The 24,683-nt window shown below is 41.5% G+C and overlaps 1 protein-coding gene across 6 annotated transcripts in view; it reads right to left on the reverse strand.

Annotated features, from left to right (window-relative positions):
* scamp4 (secretory carrier membrane protein 4) overlaps positions 1-23,864 on the reverse strand; it is a 38,755-nt gene extending 14,891 nt beyond the window's left edge. Inside the window, exons 1-3 of one of the 6 annotated variants that reach the window (XM_072594129.1) lie at positions 23,730-23,808; positions 14,502-14,673; positions 5,374-5,413 (exon numbers count right to left, since the gene is read on the reverse strand). In XM_072594129.1, the coding sequence (XP_072450230.1) occupies positions 5,374-5,380 (7 nt within the window). In that variant the 5' untranslated portion in view covers positions 5,381-5,413; positions 14,502-14,673; positions 23,730-23,808. Of the gene's footprint in view, positions 1-5,373; positions 5,414-6,126; positions 6,412-14,501; positions 14,674-17,346; positions 17,405-22,824; positions 22,891-23,729 lie in introns of those variants that run through there. The other 5 variants (XM_072594130.1, XM_072594128.1, XM_072594127.1 and 2 more) reach the window with 5 other exon arrangements.
* Positions 23,865-24,683: the final 819 nt, after the last annotated feature.

A 24,683-nucleotide genomic window follows, 5' to 3' on the forward strand; every position in this document is an offset into this window, starting at 1 on the left:
GTTACATTGTTACCTTGTTCCGGACTCACTGTGCTTTGTCCTTGCTAGCTTTTTAAATCTCTTAAAAGGTACAGTACCTCTACAATTTTATAATTTTAAAACAGAGATTGACAGTTTAATGTTTGGGTCAAATTTACAACCTCATCATTTCTCTTTGCTGTGATTGAACCTAGCTGTATAGTAGTTTACTCCATTACTGAAGTGGCTTTAATTATCTTTTGAAGACTGATGAAGTAGTATTAGAAATTTTCTCTCCAATTATTGTTTACGTGAAGTATCAGAATTGAGTGAAAATCATAACACGAAAATAGTTCTTGTTCATGCTGCATAAGAGTAAAACAAGAACTCCTGTGCCCATCATGTTTTAGTTCCAAAGTATCTGAATATATCCTTGCAATGGTTGTTCAGTGACAAGTGTGTTGACATTATAACATATTATGTTGAAAGGGTTCAGATAACCTACATATTCACAAATCATTTAAATATACATTCTTAATGGTAGCTGATTGAGCCATCAATCCTTCACCATAAATCAAACTTTTTCTTAAAAACAGGCATTACCCTCAGCAGTCACTCAATACCCATTTTCAATTTAAAGCTTCTTCCACCATGCATCCTATATTTGTGCTTCCTAATTCTAGACTGTTCAGCCACCAAGAGCTCTACGACTCAAGTTATTTACAGTGTCTTTCACCAAAAGAGAAAATGCTGGAAAATCTCAGCAGGATTGTGGGTAATCCAAATGGAGGATGGGAAAAATTTCTGGTTGTAAGAGCTGCTACTTTTTTTGAGGTAGTTTAGGTGTTGGAGCTGATTTTGTCAAATTCCAGGAGCAGCAATTATTGTTTTATATGTTGTTGCATTGTTTTGGAACTTTGGGAAAAAAAAATCGAAAAAACAGCAGTTTAAAGGGGAGAAGAGCAGATAAAAGAAGCACATGATGAGGACAGCGCAGGAGAGAGAGGTGAGAAGAGGGAAGAGGGAAGAGGAAGCCTGCACAGTTACCGCTTTTGCTGTTTGAATTTGTGTATCGCTGGACATCGGAGTGCATCTGGGAAAAGTAACAAAGAGTGAAATTCACAACTAATCTTGGAGGAACTGTTGGGCGAAGTTCACAGCACAGAATCAGATAAATTAATTGTTGTTTTAAGTCTGTCCAAGAGAAAGGCTGCAGTAGTGAGTATAGTGGATTCTTTCTTGATTATATGTTTTTTGGAGATAAGTCTCTTGATGAAACTTAAAATATAAGCCATAGCTATTAATTTAACCTGGTGCAGTATTTTGTAGAGGAATAAGACGGTGTTATTTTCTGGGTCTGTAGATTGTGAAGGAGCAAAAATGGCCTTTGTAGTGATATGTACTTCTTGTCAGATGTGGGGGTTTAAAGGAGTTTAAGGGTTACTGGGATTATATCTTCCATAAATGCTGTTGGATACAAATCTTATCAGATCGAGTGGATCGGTTAGAGAGACAGATAGAAGTGATGAGGAATGTGCAACAGCAACAGTATGTGATGGATGGCAGTTATAGAAAGGGGGAAAGTCTCAGATACAGTCACATAGATGGGTGAACTCCAGGAAGGGTGAGAGAGGTCGGCACCTAGGGCAGGAGTCTTTTGTGGATATACCCATTTCAAATAGGTATGCTGTTTTGGAAAATGTAGGGGGTGATGGATTCTCAGGGGAAAGTAGCACAAACAGCCAAATTTCTGGTATTGAGGCTGGCTCTAATACAACGAGGGGTACGTCGGATTCCGAGAGATCAATTGTGTTAGGGGATTATGTAGTCAGAGGTACAGACAGACGTCTGTGGCTAGCAGAGAAAAAGAAGAATGGTGTGTTGTTTCCCTGGTGCCAGGATCGAGGACGTCTCAGAGAGGGTGCAGAATGTTCTCACGGGGGAGAGGGGTCAGCAAGAGGTCATTGTCCACATTGGAACTAACGACATTGGAAGGGAAAAGGTTGAGATTCTGAAGGAAGATTAGAGAGAGTTAGGCAGAAATTTTAAAAAAAGAGGTCCTCAAGGTTAGTAATATCTGGATTACTCTCAGTGCTACGAGCTAGTGAGGGCAGGAATAGGAGGATAGAGCAGATGAATGCATGGCTGAGGAGCTGGTGTACGGGAGAAGGATTCACATTTTTGGATCATTGGAATCTTTTTTGGGATAGAAGTGACCTGTACAAGAAGGACGGATTGTACCTAAATTGGAAGGAGACTAATATACTGACAGGGAAATTTGCTAGAACTGCTTGGGAGGATTTAAACTAGTAAGGTAGAGGGTGGGGAGGGGGGACCCAGGGAGACAGTGAGGAAAGAGATTGATCGGAGACGGGTACAACTGAGGAACAGAAGTGAGTCAAACAGTCAGGGCAGGCAGGGACAAGGTAGGACTAATAAATTAAACTGCATTTATTTCAATGCAAGGGGCCTAACAGGGAAGGCAGATGAACTCAGGGCATTGTTAGGAACATGGGACTGGGATATTAAAGCAATTACAGAAACATGGCTCAGGGATGTACTGGACTGGCAGCTTACTGTTCCAGGATACAAATGCTACAGGAAGGATAGAAAGGGAGACAAGAGAGGAGGGGGGGGAATGCCATTTCTGATAAGGGATAGCATTACAGCTGTGCTGATGAAGGATATTCCCGGAAATACATCCAGGGAAGTTATTTGGGTGGAACTGAGAAATAAGAAAGGGATGATCACCTGATTAGGATTGTATTATAGATCCCCCAATAGTCAAAGGAAAATTGAGAAACAAACTTGTAAGGAGATCTCAGCTATCTGTAAGAAAAATAGGGTTGTTATGGTAGGGGATTTTAAATTTCCAAACGTCGACTGGGACTGCCATAGTGTTAAAGGTTTAGATGGAGAGGAATTTGTTAAGTGTGTACAAGACAATTTTCTGATTCAGTATGTGGATGTACCTACTTGAGAAGGTGCAAAACTTGACCTACTCTAGGGAAATAAGGCAGGGCAGGTGACTGAGGCATCAGTGGGGGAGCACTTTGGGGCCAGTGACCATAATTCTAAATTAAAATAGTTATGGAAAAGGAGAGACCAGATCTAAAAGTTGAAGTTCTAAATGGGAGAACAGCCAATTTTGACGATATTAGGCAAGAACTTTCGAAAACTGATTGGAGGCAGGTAAGGGATGGCTAGAAAATGGGAAGCCTTTAGAAATGAGATAACCAGAATCCAGAGAAAGTACATTCCTGTCAGGGTGAAAGAGAAGGCTGGTAGGTATAGGGAATGCTGGATGACTAAAGAAAAAGAAGGAAGCATATGTCAAGTATAGACAGGATAGATCGAGTGAATCCTTAGAAGAGTGTAAAGGAAGCAGGAATATACTGAAGAGGGAAATCAGGAGGGCAAAAAGGGGACATGAGATAGCTTTGGCAAATAGAATTAAGGAGAATCGAAAGGGTTTTTACAAATATCTTAAGGACAAAAGGGTAACTAGGGAGAGAATAGGGCCCCTCAAAGATCAGCAAGACAGCCTTTGTGTGGAGCCACAGAAAATGGGGGAGATACTAAATGAATATTTTGCATCAGTATTTACTGTGGAAAAGGATATGGAAGATATAGACTGTAGGGAAATAGATAGTACGTTTCAAAATGTCCAGATTACAGAGGAAGAAGTACTGGATGTCTCGAAACAGTTAAAAGTGGATAAATCCCCAGGACCTGATCAGGTGTACCCAAGAACTCTGGGAAGCTAGAGAAGTGATTGCTGGGCCTCTTGCTGAGATATTTGGATCATCGATAGTCACAGGTGAGGTGCTGGAAGACTGGAGGTTGGCAAACATGGTGCCACTGTTTAAGAAGGGCGGTAAAGACAAGCCAGGGAACTATAGACCGGTGAGCCTGACTTCGGTGGTGGGCAAGTTGTTGGAGGGAATCCTGAGGGACAGGATGTACATGTATTTAGAAAGGCAAGGACTGATTCGGGATAGTCAACATGGCTTTGTGCGTGGGAAATCATGTCTCACAAACTTGATTGAGTTTTTTGAAGAAGTAACAAAGAAGATTGATGAGGGCAGAGCAGTAGATGTGATCTTATATGGACTTCAGTAAGGTGTTCGACAAGGTTCCCCATGGGAGACTGATTATCAAGGTTAGATTTCATGGAACACAGGGAGAACTAGCCATTTGGATACAGAACTGGCTCAAAGGTAGAAGACACAGAGTGGTGGTGGAGGATTGTTTTTCAGACTGGAGGAGTCTGTGACCAATGGAGTGCCACAAGGATCAGTGCTGGGCCCTCTACTTTTTGTCATTTACATAAGTGATTTGGATGCGTGCATAAGAGGCACAGTTAGTAAGTTTGCAGATGACATCAAAATTGGAGGTGTAGTGGTTTACCTCAGATTACAACAGGATCTGGACCAGATGGGCCAATGGGCTGAGAAGTGGCAGATGGAGTTTAATTCAGATAAATGCAAGGTGCTGCATTTTGGGAAAGCAAATCTTAGCAGGATTTATACACTTAATGGTAAGGTCCTAGGGAGTGTTGCTGAACAAAGACACCTTGAAGTGCAGGTTCATAGCTCCTTGAAAGTGGAGTCGCAGGTAGAAAGGATAGAGAAGGTGGTGTTTGTTATGCTTTCCTTTATTGGTCAGAATATTGAGTACAGGAGTTGGGAGGTCATGTTGCGACTGTACAGGACATTGGTTAGGCCACTGTTGGAATATTGCATGCAATTCTGGTCTCCTTCCTATCAGAAAGGAGTTGCGAAACGTGAAAGGGTTCAGAAAAGATGTACAAGGATGTGGCCAGGGTTGGAGGATCTGAGCTACAGGGAGAGGCTGAGGGGTGACCTTACAGAGGTGTACAAAATTATGAGGGGCATGGATAGGATAAGTAGACAAAGTCTTTTCCCTGGGGTGGGGGAGTCCAGAACTAGAGGGCATAGGCTTAGGGTGAGAGGGGAAAGATCTAAAAGAGACCTAAGGGGCAACCTTTTCACGCAGAGGATGGTACGTGTATGGAATGAGCTGCCAGAGGATGTGGTTGAGGCTGGTACAATTGCAACATTTAAGAGACATTTGGTTGGGTATATGAATAGGAAAAGTTTGGAGGGATGTGGGCCAGGTGCTGGCAGATGGGACTAGATTGGGTTGGGATATCTGGTCGGCATGGACGGGTTGGACCGAAGGGTCTGTTTCCATGCTGTACATCTCTATGACTATGACTCTAGGTCTGGCAGCATCTGTAAGGAGAGAAAAGAGCTGATGTTTTGAGTTTAATTGACCCTTTGTCAAAGCTGACTTTGACTTTCACTTTTGTTGCAAAAGACAACACAAATATTTTGATATTGTATTTTCATTATTTACATAGAGGTGACAGAGAAAGTTGACAGAACTTACCAGTCATGTCTTCAGATGGATGTCTTTACGACTTTCAGTTCTAAAGATCAAAAATATTTGAAAAGGATAAAACAAATTCAGAGTTTTATTTACAAATTTGGAACATACGCATTCACAAATCATTTAAGTGTACAGATACATTTATATTGTTAGCTCAGTGACAGTGCATTGACATTTAACATATCACACTACAGGGGTCAGACACAGACAAGTTTCTGATTTTAATTAGGCTTTCTTGGAGACAGAAAACTTTACAAACTTGAACCTTCATCATTATTCTGTCACTTCTAACACTGCAGATGAAGTTGAGGATGGAGACAATTGAGAAGCGTGATAAGTTTATTTCAAATTTTTACTGAAAAGTAGAACATTTACAATTGGATCTGACCAGATATTTCCCTCAGGGGAGAATCTAAAACTAAAATACAAAAATAAATTGCTTCATTTTTAAGATAGAGGCGAGAAGGAAGTTCTCGGAGTTACTAATCTCTGAATTCTCTTCTACAGATAGTAACGGGGTTGGATCATTGAATATATTCAAGACTGAGTGACTTAGTCTTTTTGATTAACAAGGTCGTCAGGTTTTAGGCGATGGAAGGTAGGAAAGTTAAGGCCACAGTCAGATTGACCATGATCTTAATGAGTGTTGCAGTCGCCTCAAGAGGCAAAAGGACCTATGTCTTATTTCTTATATCTTAGTTACAAAAAAGCCAAGTACTATCCGAATAGTAATGAATCAGGTTGTTCTTTTACCTGTACAGTTCCTGAAGACTCATGCAAGCCATTGCCAACTAGTAAACATTGGGTCTTGTTAGAGTGTCATGTGTCACATGTAACAGAGCTTTCATTTAGTGCAGCTCTGGAGCCACCTCCATCACTGTGGGAGAAAAGGGTAGGATTCCCATACAGACTGCAAATTTCAGCAAAAAAAAGTTTACTTCCAAACAAAGATTCCTGTAGATATACCTAAACCTGCCACTGGAGGAGATATTTCTAACCTAATTTCAAAAATAGACATTGGTGAGTTGAAGGAGGCTACCTTTTTCTATTTTCACTGAATACAGGATGACATTCAGTGATGATGATGACTACGAGTTTTGTGTCATGGTTAGCAACAGGATTATGACTATAGATGATCATCCAGTGAGGATTTCCTATGTCATTGTCTCATCCATCACTGGCAGGAAGTCCAGGACAGGCTGCAATTGGAGTGAGGTGTCACCTTCCAGTCATTAAGTTCATATATATCCCCTACAGTCATCATAAGAAAGATGGACAGAAAGCTAAGAATTTATGTCAGTTACTGAGCACTTAATGCAAAGACTCCAAGAATGCTTCCCCTCTAGCTAGCATTGTGGAAGTTTGCAAGTTCTCAAAAGGAGCACATTATTGCTGGAGTCTCTCTTTAGCCCATGATTATAATTAGTTTACTATTACTGTCCAAGACATTGAAAATATGGTATTCTGAATAGGCAACAGGGAACTTTGAGTACATGAGAATTCCATTTGGGCTCTGTATTGTCCCTTCTGCCTGTACAGGTGTGATGGATAAAGCTTTTGGCAACCTTAATTTCCAGTCCCTCCTGATGCATCTAGATGAGATACTTACCATCAACTGGACATTTGAAGAGACCTTTGCAAGACTAGCTATTGTCTAAGCCTGCTTGTCCCAGTTTAACTTGGAAATCAAACCACAGAAATACCAACTTTCCTGAAAAATGTATTAGTAATTGGGGCACTTTGTGTTTGAAAAAAAAAAATCTCAAGGTATGTGGCCTTTGCTGGCTGGCCAGCATTTATTGTCCATCCCTAGTTGCTCTTGAGAAGATGGTGGTGAGCTGTCTTCTTGAACCATTACTGTCCTGTACTATAGGTAGACCCTCAATGCTGTTCGGAAGGTAATTCAAGGATTTTGAGCCAGTGACACAGAAAGAACAGAGATCTATTTCCAACTCAAAATGCTAAGTTGCTTGGAGGCGAACTTGCAGATGGTGGTGTTCTCTTTTATCTGCTGCCCTTGTCCTTCTAAATGGAAGTAATCATGCATTTGCAATATGTCGTCTAATAAGCTTGGGTGAATTTCTGCAGTGCATCTCATCTCATAGATTGTACACATGGCTGCTACTGAGCGATGAAGGAGAGGATGCTTGCAGATGCAGTGAAAATCAAGTAGACTGTTTTGCCCTGGATGGTGTCAAGCTTTTTGAGTGTTGTTAGGAGGTGCACTCATCCAGGCAAGTAGGGAGTATTCCATAATATTCCTGACTTCCGACTTGTAGATAGTGGAAAGGCTTTAGGGAGTCAGGAGGTGAGTTACTCATTACAATATTCCTACCTCTGACCTGCTCTTGTAGTCACTGTATTCATTGGAGAGTCCAGATAAATTTTTGCTCAATGGTAACCCCAAGGATGTTGATAGCAAAGGAATACAGAGCTGAAAATGTGTTGCTGGAAAAGTGCAGCAGGTCAGGCAGCATCCAAGGAACAGGAGAATCGACGTTTCGGGCATCAGCCCTTCTTCAGGAATCAGCCCTTCTTTTTCCTGAAGAAGGGCTGATGCCCGAAACATCGATTCTCCTGTTCCTTGGATGCTGCCTGACCTGCTGCGCTTTTCCAGCAACACATTTTCAGCTCTGATCTCCAGCATCTGCAGTCCTCACTTTCTCCTTCAGCAAAGGAATACAGCAATGGTAATGCCATTGAATCTCAAAAAGGTGATTATTAGATTGTCTCTTGTTGGAGATGGTCATTGCCAGCCATATGGCTGGCACAAATATTACTTGCCACTTGTCATAACTGCATATTGTCCTGGTCTTGTTGCATTTGCTCAAAGATTGCTTTCATTATCAGAAGAGTCATGAATATTGCTGAACATTGTACAATCATCGGCGAACATCCCCACATCTGACCCATTGATAGAAGGAAAGACTGAAGAAACAGCTGGAGATGTTTTGGCCTCGGACTATACCCTGAGAAATTCCTGTTGAGATGTCCTGGAGATGACATGACTGAGTCAGCAAACACAACCATTTTTCTATGAGTCAGGTATGACTCCAAATTTGTTACCAAGGCATGCTGTGGACACGCTGGCATTGGATTGGGGTGGATAAAGTCAGAAGTCACATGACACCATGTTATAGTCCAACAGGTTTATTTGAAATCACCAGCTTTCAGAGCACTGCTCCTTCATCAGGTTGGACTAGAACCTGGTGTTGCGTGACTTCTGACCCGTTATCAAGGAAGTCATTACTTCTGATGATAACAAATTCAAGTGCTAAAGCAGTTGGCCTGGCCTATGATGGAGAGGAAACAAAATGGGTTCCTTGATCTAGCTAGTTAACTATTGGAGGTTTGTGCAAGACTGCCCGACTGTTGGCTGCCCGACTTCATGATTTACTGAAGAAATCTGAGGTGAGATACTTCACAGAGTACAACAGGAAGTTGGACCCCAGTGTGTGAGGACTGCTTCTGCTCCCTCATGCACAAGCTTTCTGCTTGTTTCATCATCTGTTCTTGGCCCTCCAGATTTCAAACTCACTCTCATACTGAAAACAGACACCAGTGCCAAGGAGCATGCTGTCACAATGGCAAAAAAAAGAGACTATTTCCTGATGAGAGTGTAGCGCTGGAAAAGCACAGGAGGTCAGGCAGCATCCAAGGAGCAGGAGAATCGACGTTTTAGGCATAAGCACTTCATCAGGAAGGGCTTATCCCAAAACGTTGATTCTCCTGCTCCTTGGATGCTGCCTGACCTGCTGCATTTTTCCAGCACCACACACTCCACTCTGAGCTCCAGCATCTGCAGTCTTCACTTTCTCCCAAACTATTTCTTGTGCCAGTCAGTCGCAAGCTAAATGACAGGAATATGAAAATTATTCTTGTATAGAACTCTAACTGCTAACTTTGAGGTCAGTAATTTTCCAGAAGGGCACAAGCATTCTAATGAGTGCAGACTTTCAAGTGTTTACTGGCAACAAGCCACTCAGCTATTTTCAAATGTCCAGAAAACTGGGATGTAGACAGCCTTAAATGGACCATTGAATGTGCGCAGTTCAGATTCCAGATCTGGTAAGGTCAAGCAAAAGTAATGCGAGTGCAGCTATCCTTTAGCAGGGAATCTCCAATATGTTTGAGAGAGATCAGAGCCATTTCCAAACTATTAGAACTTGACATGGTTTCACTTTTGGCATCCAACACAAGAGGATTTCAGACAGCTTCAATAGATTAATATGGACAACAGTAGACTGAACCATGACTGGAATGCCCAACATCCATTAACTCAGCGCTATATGATGAGTCAAAACCATCATGAAAATTGCTGAAGTGCTGGAAGAGGATCGTTTGGCCGATTCATGACAAGAAGCGGTGAAACAACTCATTCTTCCAGAGAGCCTCAAGTGTTGATATTAGTTTGTGATCAAGAAGGACACCAAGCCATGAGTGCCTTGACCACAGAGTGGTGTAACTGGTCTGAGATGGCTGCTGATATTAACAACTACTGTTGTAATAGTGAAAATTGTATTTGGCCAAAGTGGGTAGTAAATTCATCCAAGTGTGAGACCCTTGTTGCCAAGAGATTTTGCGAAGTACTTGCAATGGAGTTTACACTCCTTGACCCTAGGAGATATCGGGCCAAGCTTGTATTCATGGATGTCTTCACCAATTTCATGCAGGCTATTCCTAATCATGCCCAGAAGGCCTTAGAGTATGATAGATTTGTCCATTTCAGTGTCTTATATCTGATTCTCAGTGATCAGAAATGCAAATTCAAGAGCAAGATCCTAAAAAGTTTTGCAAGTTCTATGGCATTGCTTAGAGATACATCATGTCTTATCATTTTTAGTAATGGACAGGGCAAACAATTCAAACAAATGCTGCACAACTGTCTGTATACCTTGCTTCCTGAGACTGAATCACGGGTTACATCCATGGGCTGTATCCAGTTGGGGAAGCCTGCTCCAGTGCTAGAAAATGGCAAAGGGAGGATCTGCCAAGAAACAGAAACTGAAACAACAAGTACTAGTGGACATGACTCCTGGTGCCCATCTGACTACAATGGGTGGTATGGCACAGAATCTGATGGATCACAGGTGATAAGAGGCGGAGAAGGTCTTTGAGCAAATGCTGGATGTCATACCAACCCTTACAATTTGCCAAAACAATTTGCAAGAAAGAACATTGCCATTAACATGACACAACGTTATGGCATGATGGCGCAATTAAACATGCTACATCACACAACTCTGTATCACATAGTCACTGTCCATTGGATTGTTGTCAGGATAACAAGCTTCAAGCAAGGAATTATAGAACAAAATCTTCAGCAGTAGATGGTGCCACTGATCAAGAACAGAGCAGTTATCTGGAACTTTCACTAATTTGCAAGTGAGAGTAGTCAGTTCAAACACAGAAGAGCAAGAATAGGCCAATTAACAACTTGAGCCTTTTCTGCCATTCAATATATCATGGCTGGTCATTGTGCTCAATGACCTAATCCCACTCTCCCCCCTTTACCCTTAGATCCCTTTGCCAAAAGAGCTATATGTACCCCTGTCTTGAATATACAATGTTTTGGCTTTGACCTCACTCCCTGTGGTAGTGAATTCTACAGACTGACATTCTGTGTGTACAAAGTCCTTCTCACCTCAATCCTTAATGGTGTACCACTCATCCTTAAATTATGACAGCTGGTGAGGAAGTCCAGAACCATCAGAAACAATCGATGTGCATCTAACCAGTCCAGTCCCGTTACAATTTTATAAGGTTCTATGAGACTGGTTAGCAAGATTAGATCTCATGGAATACATAGAGAATTAGCCATTTGGATACAGAACTGGCTCGAAGGTAGAAGACAGAGGTGGTAGTGGAGGGTTGCTTTTCAGACTGGAGGCCTGTGCCACAAGGATTGGTGCTGATTCCACTACTTTTCATCATTCATATAAATGATTTGGATGTGACCATAGGAGGTATAGTTAGTAAGTTTGTAGCTGACACCAAAATTGGAGGTGTAGTTGACAGTGAAGAAGGTTACCTCAGAGTACAATGCGATCTTGATCTGATGGGGCAATGGGCTGAGGAATGGCAGATGGAGTTTAAATTAGCTAAATAGGAGATGCTGCATTTTGGAAAAGCAAATTAGGGCAGAACTTACATACTTAATAATAAGATCTAGGGATTTCCCTGAACAAAGAGACCTCGGAGTGCAGGTTCATAGTTCTTTGAAAGTAGAGTTGCAGGTAGATAGGATGTGTGCAATTCTGGTCTCCTTCCTATCAGAAAGATGTTGTGAAACTTGAAAGGGATCACAGAGGAATTACAAGGATGTTGTGAGGGTTGGAGGATTAGAGTTATGGTGAATGGCTGAATAGGCTGGGGCTGTTTTCCCTGGAGCGTCAGAGGGTGAGGGGGTGGCTTTATACAGGTTTATAAGATCAAGAGGGGCACGGATAGGATAAATAGACAAAGTCTCCTCCCTGCGGTGAACTAGATGGCATAGGTTTAGGGCGAGAGGGGAAAGATTCAACAGGGACCTAAGGGGCATTTTTTCATGCAGAGGGTGCATGTATGGAATGAGCTGCCAGAGGAAGTGGTGGAGACTAATACAATTGCAGCATTTAAAAGGCATCTGGATAGACATATGAATAGGAAGGGTTTAGGGGGATATGGGCCAAGTGCTAGCAAATGGGATTAAATTGGGTTAGGATATATGGTCAGCATGGACAAGTTGGACCAAAGGGTCTGTTTCTGTGCTGTGCACCTCTATGACTCTATGAGATCCCCTCATTATTCTAAACTCCTGTGAATACAATCCTAACCAACTCAAACTCTTCTGTTAGGTCAGTCCGGTCACCCTAGGGATCGATTTGATAAACCTTTCACAGAATCACAGAATCCCTACAGTGTGGAAGCAGGCTATTCACCCCATCAAGTCCACACTAACCCTTCAAAGAGCATACCACCCATCCATCCCTTACACTCGTCCTGTAACCCTGCATTTTGCTTGGCTAATCCACCTGGCCTGTACATCTCTGGACACTCTAGGCAATTTAGCATAGCCAATCTACCTAACCTGCACAGCTTTGGACTGTGGGAAGAAACTCTCACAGACATGGGAACAATATGCAAACTCCACACAGACAGTCACCCGATGCTGGAATCGAATCTGGTTCCCTGGCGTCGTGAGGCAGCAATACTAACCACTGAGCCACCGTGCCACTCCATAGCTGAACTTTCTCTATAGTAAGACCATCCAATCTCAGATTAGGAAATCAAGACTACATACAATATTCCAGGTCTGGTCTCAACAATGTTCTGTATAATTGCAGCAAGACATCCTTATTCCTATATTCAAATCTCTCGCCAAGAAGAGCAACATACAGTTTTGTCCTCTTTACCATATGATGCACCCTGCATGCTTCCTTCCAGCGAACAGGTGCACATTCCCTTCTCCCAGTTTACAGCCATTCAAAACAATCATTTGCCTTCCTATCTTTGCAAACAAAAAGTGGATAAACTCACACATGAATTCACATGACAGTTGAACAGACTTTTGCCGGACAAAGATAGTCTGCCTTTTGGCAGAGACAACTAATCGAAAGGGAGAGTAGTTAGACAAAAGGAATTCCTCAGCACAATGTAATCAACTTAGTAATTCGGTAGGTACTTGTTTATCCTTAATTTCCCTTCTTGTTTGTGATGGCCTGGTGTTAGTGTAATAAAAAGTCCCTGCCTCACAATTTTTGGACTAGCCCAGTGTTCAACTCTCATGTTAAACAAATGGTTGTCCTTCAATTTTCAAACGTTTTACAGAAAACGCTACAAAAATAAATTGCATTAGTGAGTTTGCTTGGTATTAATTGAGAATTTAGCATGCTGTTAAAAATGTAATTGAAATTATGCCTCATAAAGTCTAAAGTCTTTATAATAAGGCTAATGGCATAAAATTGGATTTTCACTTAAATTCAAGTGATTTCTGAAGAATTTCACTGATGTGGAATTGAACAGCACATGCTGCACAAAAGGGTGATCAATGGAAGCAACCTCTAGATTTCCACATTCATATCCAACCTGGCCAATTACTGTCCCATCAGTCTACTCTTGATCATCAGTAAAGTGATGGAAGGTATCAATACTGTTATCAGACATCACCAGCTCACTAACATCAGTTTGGGTTCTGCCACTCAGCTCCTAAGCTCTCATTATTAAATTGGTCCAAACTGGGACGAAAGAGGTGAATTCCAGAGATGACATGCTCTTGACATCAAGGACAAATTTGACATCAAGGAGCCCTAGCAAAATTGGAGTCAATCAGAATCAGGAAAATTCACCACTATTTAGAGATAACCATCTTCTTTTGTGCCATGGGTATGGTTGTGGGAGGTCTATCATCTCAGCTCCAGGACATCTCTGCAAGAGTTCCTCAGGGTAGTGTTCTAGGCCCAAGTATTTTTAGCTACTTTATCAATGACCTCCTTCCTTCATAAGCCCCAAAGTGGGATGTTCATCAATTATTTCACAACGTTCAGCTTCATTTACAACTCTTCAGATCTTAAAACAGTCCGTGTCCAAGTACAGCAAGACCTGGACAATACTGGGAATGCAGTTAAATGTGACAAGTAACCCTTAAACCACACAAATCGCAGGCAATGACAATTTCCAATAATAGACATTCTAACCACTGCCCCTTGACATTCAATGGCATTACCATCACTGAATACTGCACTGTCAATATCCTTGGGGTTACCATTGACCAGAAATTGAATTGGACTAGCCACATAACTAATGGCTACAAGAACCTGAAAGGTTAGGGAATAATTCACTTCCTGACTCCCCAAAACCTATCAATCTACAAGAAACATGTCAGGAGTGTGATGGAATACTCCCCACTTGCCTGGATGAGTGCAGGTTTAACTCAAGAAGCTGGGCACCATCCAGGACAAAGCAGCCTGCTTAACTGGCACCAAATTCACAAACATTCACTCCCTCCACCACCAATGCTCAGAAACAGTGCGTATGATCTACAAGGTACAATGCAGAAATTCACCAAAGATCCTCAAGATAGCACTTTCCAAATCCTTGACTAATTTCATCTTGAAAGCTAAAGGTAGCAGATATAAAAGAACACCCACCTGTAAGTTTCCCTTCAAGCCATCATCATCCTGATTGAAGGAATGGCAATATGCTTCCAGTGTCATTAGATCAAAATCCTGGAATTGCCTTCCTAATGGAATTGTGGGTCTACCTACCACAATTGACTGCAGTGGTTCAAGAAGGCAGTTCATGATCATCTTTTCAGGGCAACTAGGGAAGGGAATAAATGCTGGTCAGTCTGCCAAGACCACATCCCAACAGTGAATTTAAAAATGTAGACGTCAGAATTGCTGTTCGTTATGGTGCTGCATGCTAACCAAAAAATCTAGATTCATGTCATCCTCTTTAACTCGCTACCCTTTTTTTAAAATCAGGTTTTGCCTCTAATGTACATTGAAATATTTTGCAATATTTTGATAAATGTTGCTATATAAATGCAAGTTACTGACACTGCCTCTATGTAAATTCTGATCCTGAAAATTGATGTAGGTGTCCTAGCAAAACAGATTTATTTCAGACTTTGCTACATCATCTGTTTGTGCTGGTTGTGTTTTAAATAATCCAAATTCAGTGCCAATTTTTTTGAAAAAAAATCAAGCCAAAGATTTTAACAAGAACTGGTTCCTATCTTTTGCCTTGCCAATGATGTATAATAGCCAATTTGGAAATATAAATACATGGTGAATTTAAACATTTATTATCCTCAAGTGCAATCTGTTCCAAAAGCTTGTTTAGCGTAAAACAATTTTTTTTTTCTACAGCTGAAATATTATAATGCCAAATATGACACTTTTACAAATTCCTCCCAACAAAACAATGAGGAAGAAACAGTTCAAAACCACACTCAGTAAAATCAAGTCTTTGTTATGTAATTTTTTCAAATGCCCTTTATACTTTAACCTGAATCTAAGCGTTAAAACAACAGGGAAAGGGGCAGAGTAAATAAGAACATTAATTATTAATAGTATTTTGGAAGGTACCAAATTTATATGATAGAACCACCCAAACAGACAATAATTAACAAGACTTCAAGTAGAAGATAATCTTGCTACTGCTCTATATTACTGCTCATTTGGTAGCTACTTAATATTTACTTTTCACACTACCTTGAAAACAGGTTGTTTTACAATATTTTGAATATTCTAATGGACATTTAACGTGCACAATATCTAAATCAACAAATAACTTTTTTGGAGTTGGTAGTTAATATTCAATGCGCTCAACCCAAATACAGACCAAAAGCAAAATATGTATTGTGATTTAGTTTTAGAGCATCTAATAATCAAGTCCACAACATTGTAGGATGTGACTGAGAAATGGAACAATCTACTTCTTGCAACTGTCACTACTCTAGAAAGACACAGAAAAACATTAGCTAATAGTGAACTTAATTGAATGGTATTTGTTTGTCTTTTATTGACTTATTGGCAGACATATTACCGTAGATTGAAAGAAATGTACTGTAAACTTAAAATTATACAAGTAGATACTGACACTATGGGAATCTGACAGTGCTACAGGTTGTTTTAATGGCAACCAGAACAGCTCAAGTCGATTGACAGCAAATGATGTTCAGTGGACTTTGTATTTACAAACTGGGCTCTGGGGGGCTTTTGTAATGCAATGGTAGTGTCCCTGCTTTTGAGTCAGGAAACACAGGTTCAAGTCCCTCTTCCTGTAGAGATGTATGCTCTGATTTGGAGATGCTGGTGTTGGACTGGGTGTACAAAGTTAAAAATCACACAACATCAGGTTATAGTCCAACAGGTTTATTTGGAAGCACTAGCTTTCGGAGCCCTGCTCCTTCATCAGGTGAGTGTGGAGAGTAAGATTGTAAGACACAGAATTTATAGCAAAAGTTCCCAGTATGATGTAACTGAAATTATATATTGAAAAAGACCCGAATGGTTTGTTAAGTCTCTCATCTTTTAGAATGACCATGTTGGTATCAAGTTAAAAATCACACAACACCAGGTTATAGTCCAACAGGTTTAACTGGAAGCACAGTAGCTTTCAGAGCTTCGCTCTTTCATCAGGTGGTAGCGGAGTGCTCAATCCTTACACAGAATTTATAGCAAAACTTTAGTGTGATAGAATTGAAATTATACATTGAAAAATTGATTGTCTGTTAAGCCTTTCATCTGTTAAAATACCGTGATAGTTTCACCTCTTTCATATGTAAATCACAAAACCTTTTTTAAAAATGTTGCATTCTCTGGTTAGCTGTTAACAATGGTGATAGCTAGACAATATGTTGAAGGTGTTAGCCCCCTGTGTTCTCTGTCTATGCCATGATGTTTAGATTGATTCTAATCTAAAAAGTGAGATAACGGAGTTTTACATGAATTCATGCAGTTTTTGAGCAAAGTACAACGTAACCTTGCAAGTACAAATTCACCCCACAAAATATGTGTGTGCATGTGGGTCTTTGTCTGGCTGGGTTGGGGGTAGAGTGTGAGAAAGTGTATGTATGTGTGTGTAGTGAGTGCAGAGTGTGTGAGGGGGTGCGTGTGCGAGTGCGTGTGCGAGTGCGGGTGCCTGTGTGTGTAGGAGTATCTGTGTGTGTGTGTATAGTGCAATGGTGGTCACCTGTAATGTGACATGAACCCAAGGTCCCGGTTGAGGCCCTCCCTATGGGTACCGCATCTAGCTATCAGCCTCTGCTTGGTGGAAGGCTGCTTTTCAGACGGGAGGCCTGTGACAGTGTGCCACAAGGCTCAGTGCTAGGCCTGAGAAAGGTCTATAGCCTTAAAACTTGTCTTCAAACATTTAATCTAAAATGTAATGCTGATTTATAGAACACACTTGCTGCAATTAGAAAATAGACAGGCAGGCAGGCTCAGAAAAAGGGGGAATGCAGAAGATAAAAACATCTGTGCTCACCAAGTGGTAACAAGGTGCTCTAAGGCAATTAAGAACATTTGCCTTAACTTCAGTGAATCTGTGTAAACAAGACACCAATTGATAACATTCACGGCTGTTCCTTGTGAGATTAATAAAAGTGTTTGATTCTGACCCTGAAACGAAACTCAGTACTATCAAAAGCCTTGTAATTGACCGTCAGGTCCTGTCAATTTTAATGGATTCTTCTTACCCTTGCAAGCTTGACAGATACAGAGAGATAAACATCTTTGCTGTTACAAGACCCTGACTTGAGAGTTCAAAAGGACACTAAAGAGAGAGAGACCATTTTAGCGCTGAGGTTGCTGAAGTCAGTAGAAAATCAACTCTTAGTGCTTACCTGCTATGGATTGAACTTAATTGCATTTTTGAGACTTTATGATTTCATTGAGTAGCCACTAACGGTTGTTAAATACAAACACTGTAAAAGGTAATATTGATGAAGCTTTAACTTACTCACTGTTCTTGCACACCACTCTACAGACCTTACAGACTGCCCCACTGTCAATTATAACTAATCAGATCTTATGTCTTATTTGAATTGGAATCACAACTCTGAAAAAAAAGCATGTTTAATTTGGAAGACTAATGAATCAGTTTAAATGCAACCTTACAGTAACATCTCAGCCTCAGGTACAGGATGGTTCAATGTTTAAAAAGCAGGAGTCTGCTCCTAGCTTAGAAATTATTCTAGGCCTAATGTTGAAGAGATTCTGGCACAATGTGTCGGGATGCCATTTTATGGTCAAAAGTTTGCCATTTTGTAAAACAATTGTATCTGACATATGAGCTGTGCAAGGTTACCAGTTAGCTCAGACTGGTACCTCTTTATGATAGGAGTTTATCTCGCTAGTAGGTGCCTAACCCGTCTGGGTATGTTTTTCCCATCTGATGAATGACTTAGGGCCTGTAGGAGTGATTAGTCAAGCGAACACAGACCTGTCAATTAACCTTTCTTCCTTATGAATTATTGTCTTTCACTATTACCTGTATAATTAGAACATGCAATGTCTTTGTAAACTTTTGTATCAATACATCAGAGTAGCCTGCTGGAGCACTTGAAGAGCTAGTACCCTCTTCTCCTAGGTTATTAGAACCTAGTTAGTTTAGCTTATAGGTATCAGTGTTATGTTGTAACAGTGATGTTATTGGTAAATAAAGGGGATGACTAAAATTAAACTAATATGTCTGGAAGAGGTTTTTTTATTCCAGACTTCAAAAGATCTGCAGAATGAACCAAGAGAGAGGCTTACAGGTCTGAGTCCATAACAGATTCCCAGGGCCATCTCAAATCTGTACTTTAACAGGTCCACTGCTTTTTGTCATTTATGTAAAGGATTTGGATGGGAATATACACAATTGGTTTGTAAGTTTGCAGATGACACAAAAATAGCTGGTGTGGTGGACTGTGAAGATGTTTATCTCAACATACAATGGGACCTTGATCAGATGGGACAATGGGTCGAGGAGTGGCAAATGGAGTTTCATTTAGATAAATGCATTTTGAAACAGCAAACCAGGGTAGAACTTATACAGTTAGGAGTAGGGTCCTGGGGAGTATTGTGAAGCAAAGAGACCAAGGGGTGCAGGTGCATAGCTCCTTGAAAGTAGAATCAGAGGGCAAAAAGCTCCAGCCTATTCAGCATCTCCATACAATGCAGATGGATGAGCGGAGGGGGGCATTTGGTACGCTTGCTTTCATTAGTCAGAACATTGAGTATAGGAGTTGGAATATCATGTTACAGCTTTACAGGAGGCCACTTTTAGAATACTGTGTTCAATTCTAGTTTCCCTTCTGAAGGAAAGATGTTTTTAAACTTGAGGGGGTGCAGAAAAGATTTACAGGGATGTTGCCAGGTTTGAGTTATAGGGAGAGCCTGCCTGAGGAAGTGGTAGAAGCGTATGGGCCAAGTGCTGGCAAAGGGGACTAGGTCTGATTGGGATGTCTGGTTGATGTGAATGAGTTGGACTGAAGTGTCTGTATAACTCTATAACAATCAGACTAGGGAAATTTTTAAAAATCTGTACAATCAAGGCAATTTTGGTCTCAGAGGATTTGAGTGTTGAAAGTAAACAGAGCATCAGATTACCAAGAATACTGTTAGTAATTCACCTACTTCATTATTTGAGACATAACTGAGTATCTGTTCTGTGGTCGTCACACAATAAAACTTGCTGTTACATTATTTTCCACAGACTCATTCAAGATTACTTTAGATTAGATTACTCACAGTGTGGAAACAGGCCCTTCAGACCAACAAGTCCAGACCGACCCTCCAAAGAGCAACCCACCCAGACACATTTCCTACATTTACCCCTTCACCTAACACTACGGGCAATTTAGCATGGCCAATTCACCTAGCCCGCACATTATTTTTTTGACTGTGGAAGGAAACTGGAGCACCTGGAGGAAACCCACGCAGACAATGGGAGAATGTGCAAACTCCACACAGACAGTTGCCTGAGGCAGGAATTGAATCCAGGTTTCTGGCGCTGTGAGGCAGCAGCGCTAACCACTGTGCCACCGTGCCGCCCGTATATAATTCACCCAGTTACCTCTTGTCAAATGTAACTATTTTAATTTCCCAGCTTTTAGGCTGAACATGGTGGTGATACACTTTTTCCTGACATCACATGTTGTTGGTATATTAATTTCTTGGCATGCTACCTCAGTCTCATTACCTACAAGATGTGCAGATTCATAGAAATTTACCAAAACTTTTGCATTGATTGTGCCTAGGTCATAAAAACAGAATTATTTAGTATAAAATGCCAGTTGATAAATTGCCCAGGTTAAGGACTGATCTATATCTCACTATTTCCACAAACAATCAAATCACATTGTGTTTTGAGTGGCATGTGATTATGGGGAGTGGCTGGGGGGCTGTCTTGTGGGCATTATTGATGTGAAATCTTGTATCAAGGAAGAACTGGTCTCTTTGTTCAGGGAGATCTCTTGACACGGCTCCGTAAGCATTGCTAACAGTGTTAAGGGTTCCTCCAAACCTTGTACTTGCTTAATAAATTTTGGCAGTTCACAGAAATTGGCATATAGCAGTTGCATCAAGTGTGTAAGAATCTCAAGAAAAAGAAGCTAACACAAAGGCGGAAGATGAAGCATTCTTCCTCCAGGTGTCAGGTGGTTATGCTTTGGTGGTGAAGGAGGCCCAGGACTTGCACATCTTTGGCAGAGTTAAAGTGTTTGGCCACAAGGCAGTGGGGCTGTTTAGTGCGTGTGTCCCAGAGATGTTCTGAAACATTCTGCAGGTTGGTGTCCAAACCCTAACCACCAGATGCCTAGAGGAAGAATGCCTCATGTTCTGCCTTGGGACCCTCCAAACACACGGGATCAACGTGGATTTCACCAGTTTACTCATTTTGATGGAGTTGGCAGATAAGGGTCTGTTTCCGTGCTGTGTGACCCTATGACTCATCACAGCTTACAATACTTCCAGGTTTTGTATCATCAAGTCTGAAATTTGTCCCTGTACACCAACATGTAGATCATTAACACACAACACCACTGAACTTAAACTGACTGGCCTGTAATTCCTGGACTTCCCCTTTATTTTAAAATAAAGCTGTTACTTTAAGGTTTTCATGAAGATCTGTAGCTCAGGTTGTGTTTGAGGGAGTTGGTTAGCTCGCTGAACTGCTGGGCTAACATGCAGACATGTCATTCCCATACTGGGTAACATCATCAATGCGACTTCCACGAAGCACTGTTGTTCTGTCTCGCTTGGTTTTTGTGTGGTCTGGCCCAGGCTGGTAGGGTTGTGGATCGTGTGGAGGGTTGTTGTAGGTTGCAACGGGACATTGACAGGATGAGAAATTATGTTGCAACTAGAATTCTTTTATACATTAGAATATACAATGTTAACCCACAAATCTAAATTACAAGTGTCAGTTTTCACAGTGAGTTTTTCCTAAGATTGATTATAGCAGCATAATCAGCTTTCACAAAAATGAGGAGCAGGTATTGAAGTCCTTCCAAAAGCTAAAAATCTCTGATCATTCCCTGAACATGTGGCTCTTATGGCCTCAACTGTAGGTTTGCCATGGTAGGCTCATTCAGAAAGTAAGGAGGCATGTTAAACAGGGACATCTGGCTGTCTGGATACAGAATTGGCTGGCCCATAGAACAGAGAGGGTGGAAAGTATTCAGCCTGGACCTTGGTGACCAGTGGTGTTCAGCAGGGATCTGTTCTGGGACCTCTGCTCTTTGTGATTTTTATAAATGACTTGGATGAGGAAATAGAAGGGTGGGTTGGTACATTTGCCGATGATACAAAGGCTGGTGGAGTTGTGGATAGTGTGGAGGGCCATTGTAGATTGCAACAGGACATTGACAGGATGCAGAACTGGCTGATTACTGACACATGGAGTTGAACCTGGAAAAGCATGAACTGACTTATTTTGGAAGGTCGAATTTGATTGCAGAATTCAAGGTTAAAGGCAGGATTCTTGGCAGTGTGGAGGAACAGAAAGATCTTGGGGTCCACATCCACAGATCCCACAAAGTTGCCACCCAAGTTGATAGGGTTGTTAAGAAGGCATATGGTGTGTTGGTATTCATTATTGGGACTGAGTAAAGAGCTGTGAGGTTATGCTGCACCTCTGAAAAGCCGCGGTTATATCACACTTGGAATATTGTGTTCAGTTCTGGTCACCTCATTATAGGAAGGATGTGGAAGCTTTAGAGGGGTGCAGCGGAGATTTGCCAAGATGCTGCGTGGACTAGAGGGCATGTCTTATGAAGAAAGTTTGAGGGAGCTCGAACTTTTCTCAATGGAGTGAGGAAGAGTGAGAGGTGACTTGATAGAGGTATACAGTTGATGGGAGGCATATACAGAGGAACCTCAATTATCCAAATATCAATTATCTGAAGAAGATCTCAAAGTCCTGATAAAAAACATTATCACTATTACTGATCACGTCTTTTGTTTACAATGATTAAAAGTGAATTCAGCTTACTGAAATGTTGCGGACATCGATGGGGGCCCAGGCACTGTCTCCAAATGACTGACCTCCTGCCCTGTCTCTCTCTCTCTCTCCTCACTCTTTCCAGAGAGTGCTAAAAAGGGTGTACTCTCAACTCTGTTCCCCAGATAATCACTGCAATATTGTCCTGTACAGGGCAGAGTGGAAACTTGTCAAAACGCTGTGTATGTGGCTACGCGCTTGTGCATGCGCTATTTTAAAGACTCACCGCACTCACCCCACCCCCAAGGCACCAGCAGTCTTGCTGTTGGTGTCCAATCAAGTTACCATTTCCATTCCATTGCTTCATTTTGTTCTGGAGTCCCAATAGGGAAAAGAGATAAGAGGCATCTGGCAGCTTCACTCCATCTGCTGGCTGGAAATGTGGAGAGTTGAAAGTACGTAGCGGGGTGGGGGTGTGCGTGATGTGCTACTACTACCTAGTCTCCAGAATGGGGTGCAAGCATAGCAAGTACTCACTCTGTCAATCCCATGGATGTGAAGCAGCGGCAGGGAGAGGCCTCAGCAACGCTGCAGTCCCTTACACTGAAGCAGAGAAGGGGAGCAAGGCAGGCAGAACAAGAAAAAAAGGAAACTTCAGAAAACTCTGAGTCCCAGAGGAGAGGCATTGAATCAATTAGCCTAACAAAATACTGCCAGCCCATCTTGTTTGGATAATTGAGTTTCCTCTGTATTGTGTGGATAACCGGAGTTTTCTTTTCCCCAGGGCAGAAATGGCTATTACAAGGGGGCATAACTTTTAAGATGATTGGAGCAAGGTTTAGGGGAGATGTCAGATGTAGGTTCTTTACACAGAGAGTGGTGAATACATGGAATGCACTGGCAGCAGTAGTAGTGGAGTCAGATACATTAGGTACATTTCAGCGACTCTGGGATAGACGTATGGATGTAAGTAAAACGTAGGGTACGTTGGTTAGTTTGATCTTAGAATAGGATAAAAGGTCGGCACCCATCGAGTGCTGAAAGACATCCACCGTGCTATACTATTCTAACAACCACCCGATGAAGGAGCAGCATTCCGAATGTTAGTGTTTCCAATTAAACCTGTTGGACTATAACCTGGTGTTGTTATTTTTAACTTTTAACTATTCTATGTTCTTAACTGTTTCCACTAGAGAGCCATCCCGATGCCCATTTTTTAAAAAAAACCCAATTCCAATCCCTCCAAAGCCTCTCGCGATTTAATATGGAGTGAAAACAGAAAATTTAATAAGCACACATCAGGTTTGTTCGCATCTGTGCGGAGCTCTACATTTAATTATGAGAGGTGGGGGAAAGAAAAGGTTTCCATCACATCAGGTGATCTTTAATTGCCAAGTCAACCACATACATTAAAGACAAACGTAAATTTTCTTTTTACTTACACGCTACGGTTAAAGCTGCAGTCCTTGGGTTTTATTCAGTTACCTTACGTACCGTTAGTCGTTCAAAATTAGCGGAGCGCACTTCAACTTCCTTCCGGTCACCGCAAGCTCACGAGACACCGCCGGCGGCGCATGTGCAGTACACGCGGCACGCTGGGTCATGTAGTCATTCCATCTGAAAAGCCGCGCCACGGCCTACAACTCCCGGTATACCACGCGGCAAATGTCGTGTCGGTTGGGGGTTTCGGGAGGAAGGAAAGTGCTGGAAGAGGCTGGGTTGTCTTGGTAATGTCTGCGGAGGTGGGCGACTATTTAATATTGATGGTACTTCATACCAACCATTTTTGTTTAGAGCTCCATCGTCCGTACGGTTCAAAGCTGCCATCACTGTTCACAGCTAAATTTTAGTTTTGATACACGGATTAGTAAGGGCGAAAATGATTTCTGAAATATTATATTGAGTATTTTGGACCTTTGAAACAAACAGAGTCTTCTGAAAAAGTAGTACTGGACTCGAAACATTAATTCTGTTTCATTCTCCACACTTGTTTCTAGACCTGCCCCTTGTTTCTAGACCTGCCACGTTTCTCCCGCATTCTCTGTTTGCGAAAATTATTTCTTCAGGATTGCATTTGATATTTTCTCAAAGGCTGCTTTTTGACGTTTAGGAGCGACATTTTGGTTTTGAGGAGCTCCTTCAGCATTGTCATTACTGCATCACTGAGTAAAGGTGCTAATGTAGTAGTAATATTACCTTCTATATTTACAGCCTAAGTTGAATTTAGCAGCAAAATGGTTTTACCCATGGTCTTCGTATGTGTTGTGAGTCACCATGGAACCTCTATTAAATGATTCTCAGAGAAAAATGCAAGTACAGTTTGAGTTGTTATAAAATCCAAATTTGGATTGAGAGAAAAAGTAACCAGCCCTGTTTTGTTTGTATGGGAGGATTTT

This window comes from Chiloscyllium punctatum, chromosome 24, assembly GCF_047496795.1.
Source record: "Chiloscyllium punctatum isolate Juve2018m chromosome 24, sChiPun1.3, whole genome shotgun sequence".
Lineage (NCBI taxonomy): Eukaryota > Metazoa > Chordata > Chondrichthyes > Orectolobiformes > Hemiscylliidae > Chiloscyllium > Chiloscyllium punctatum.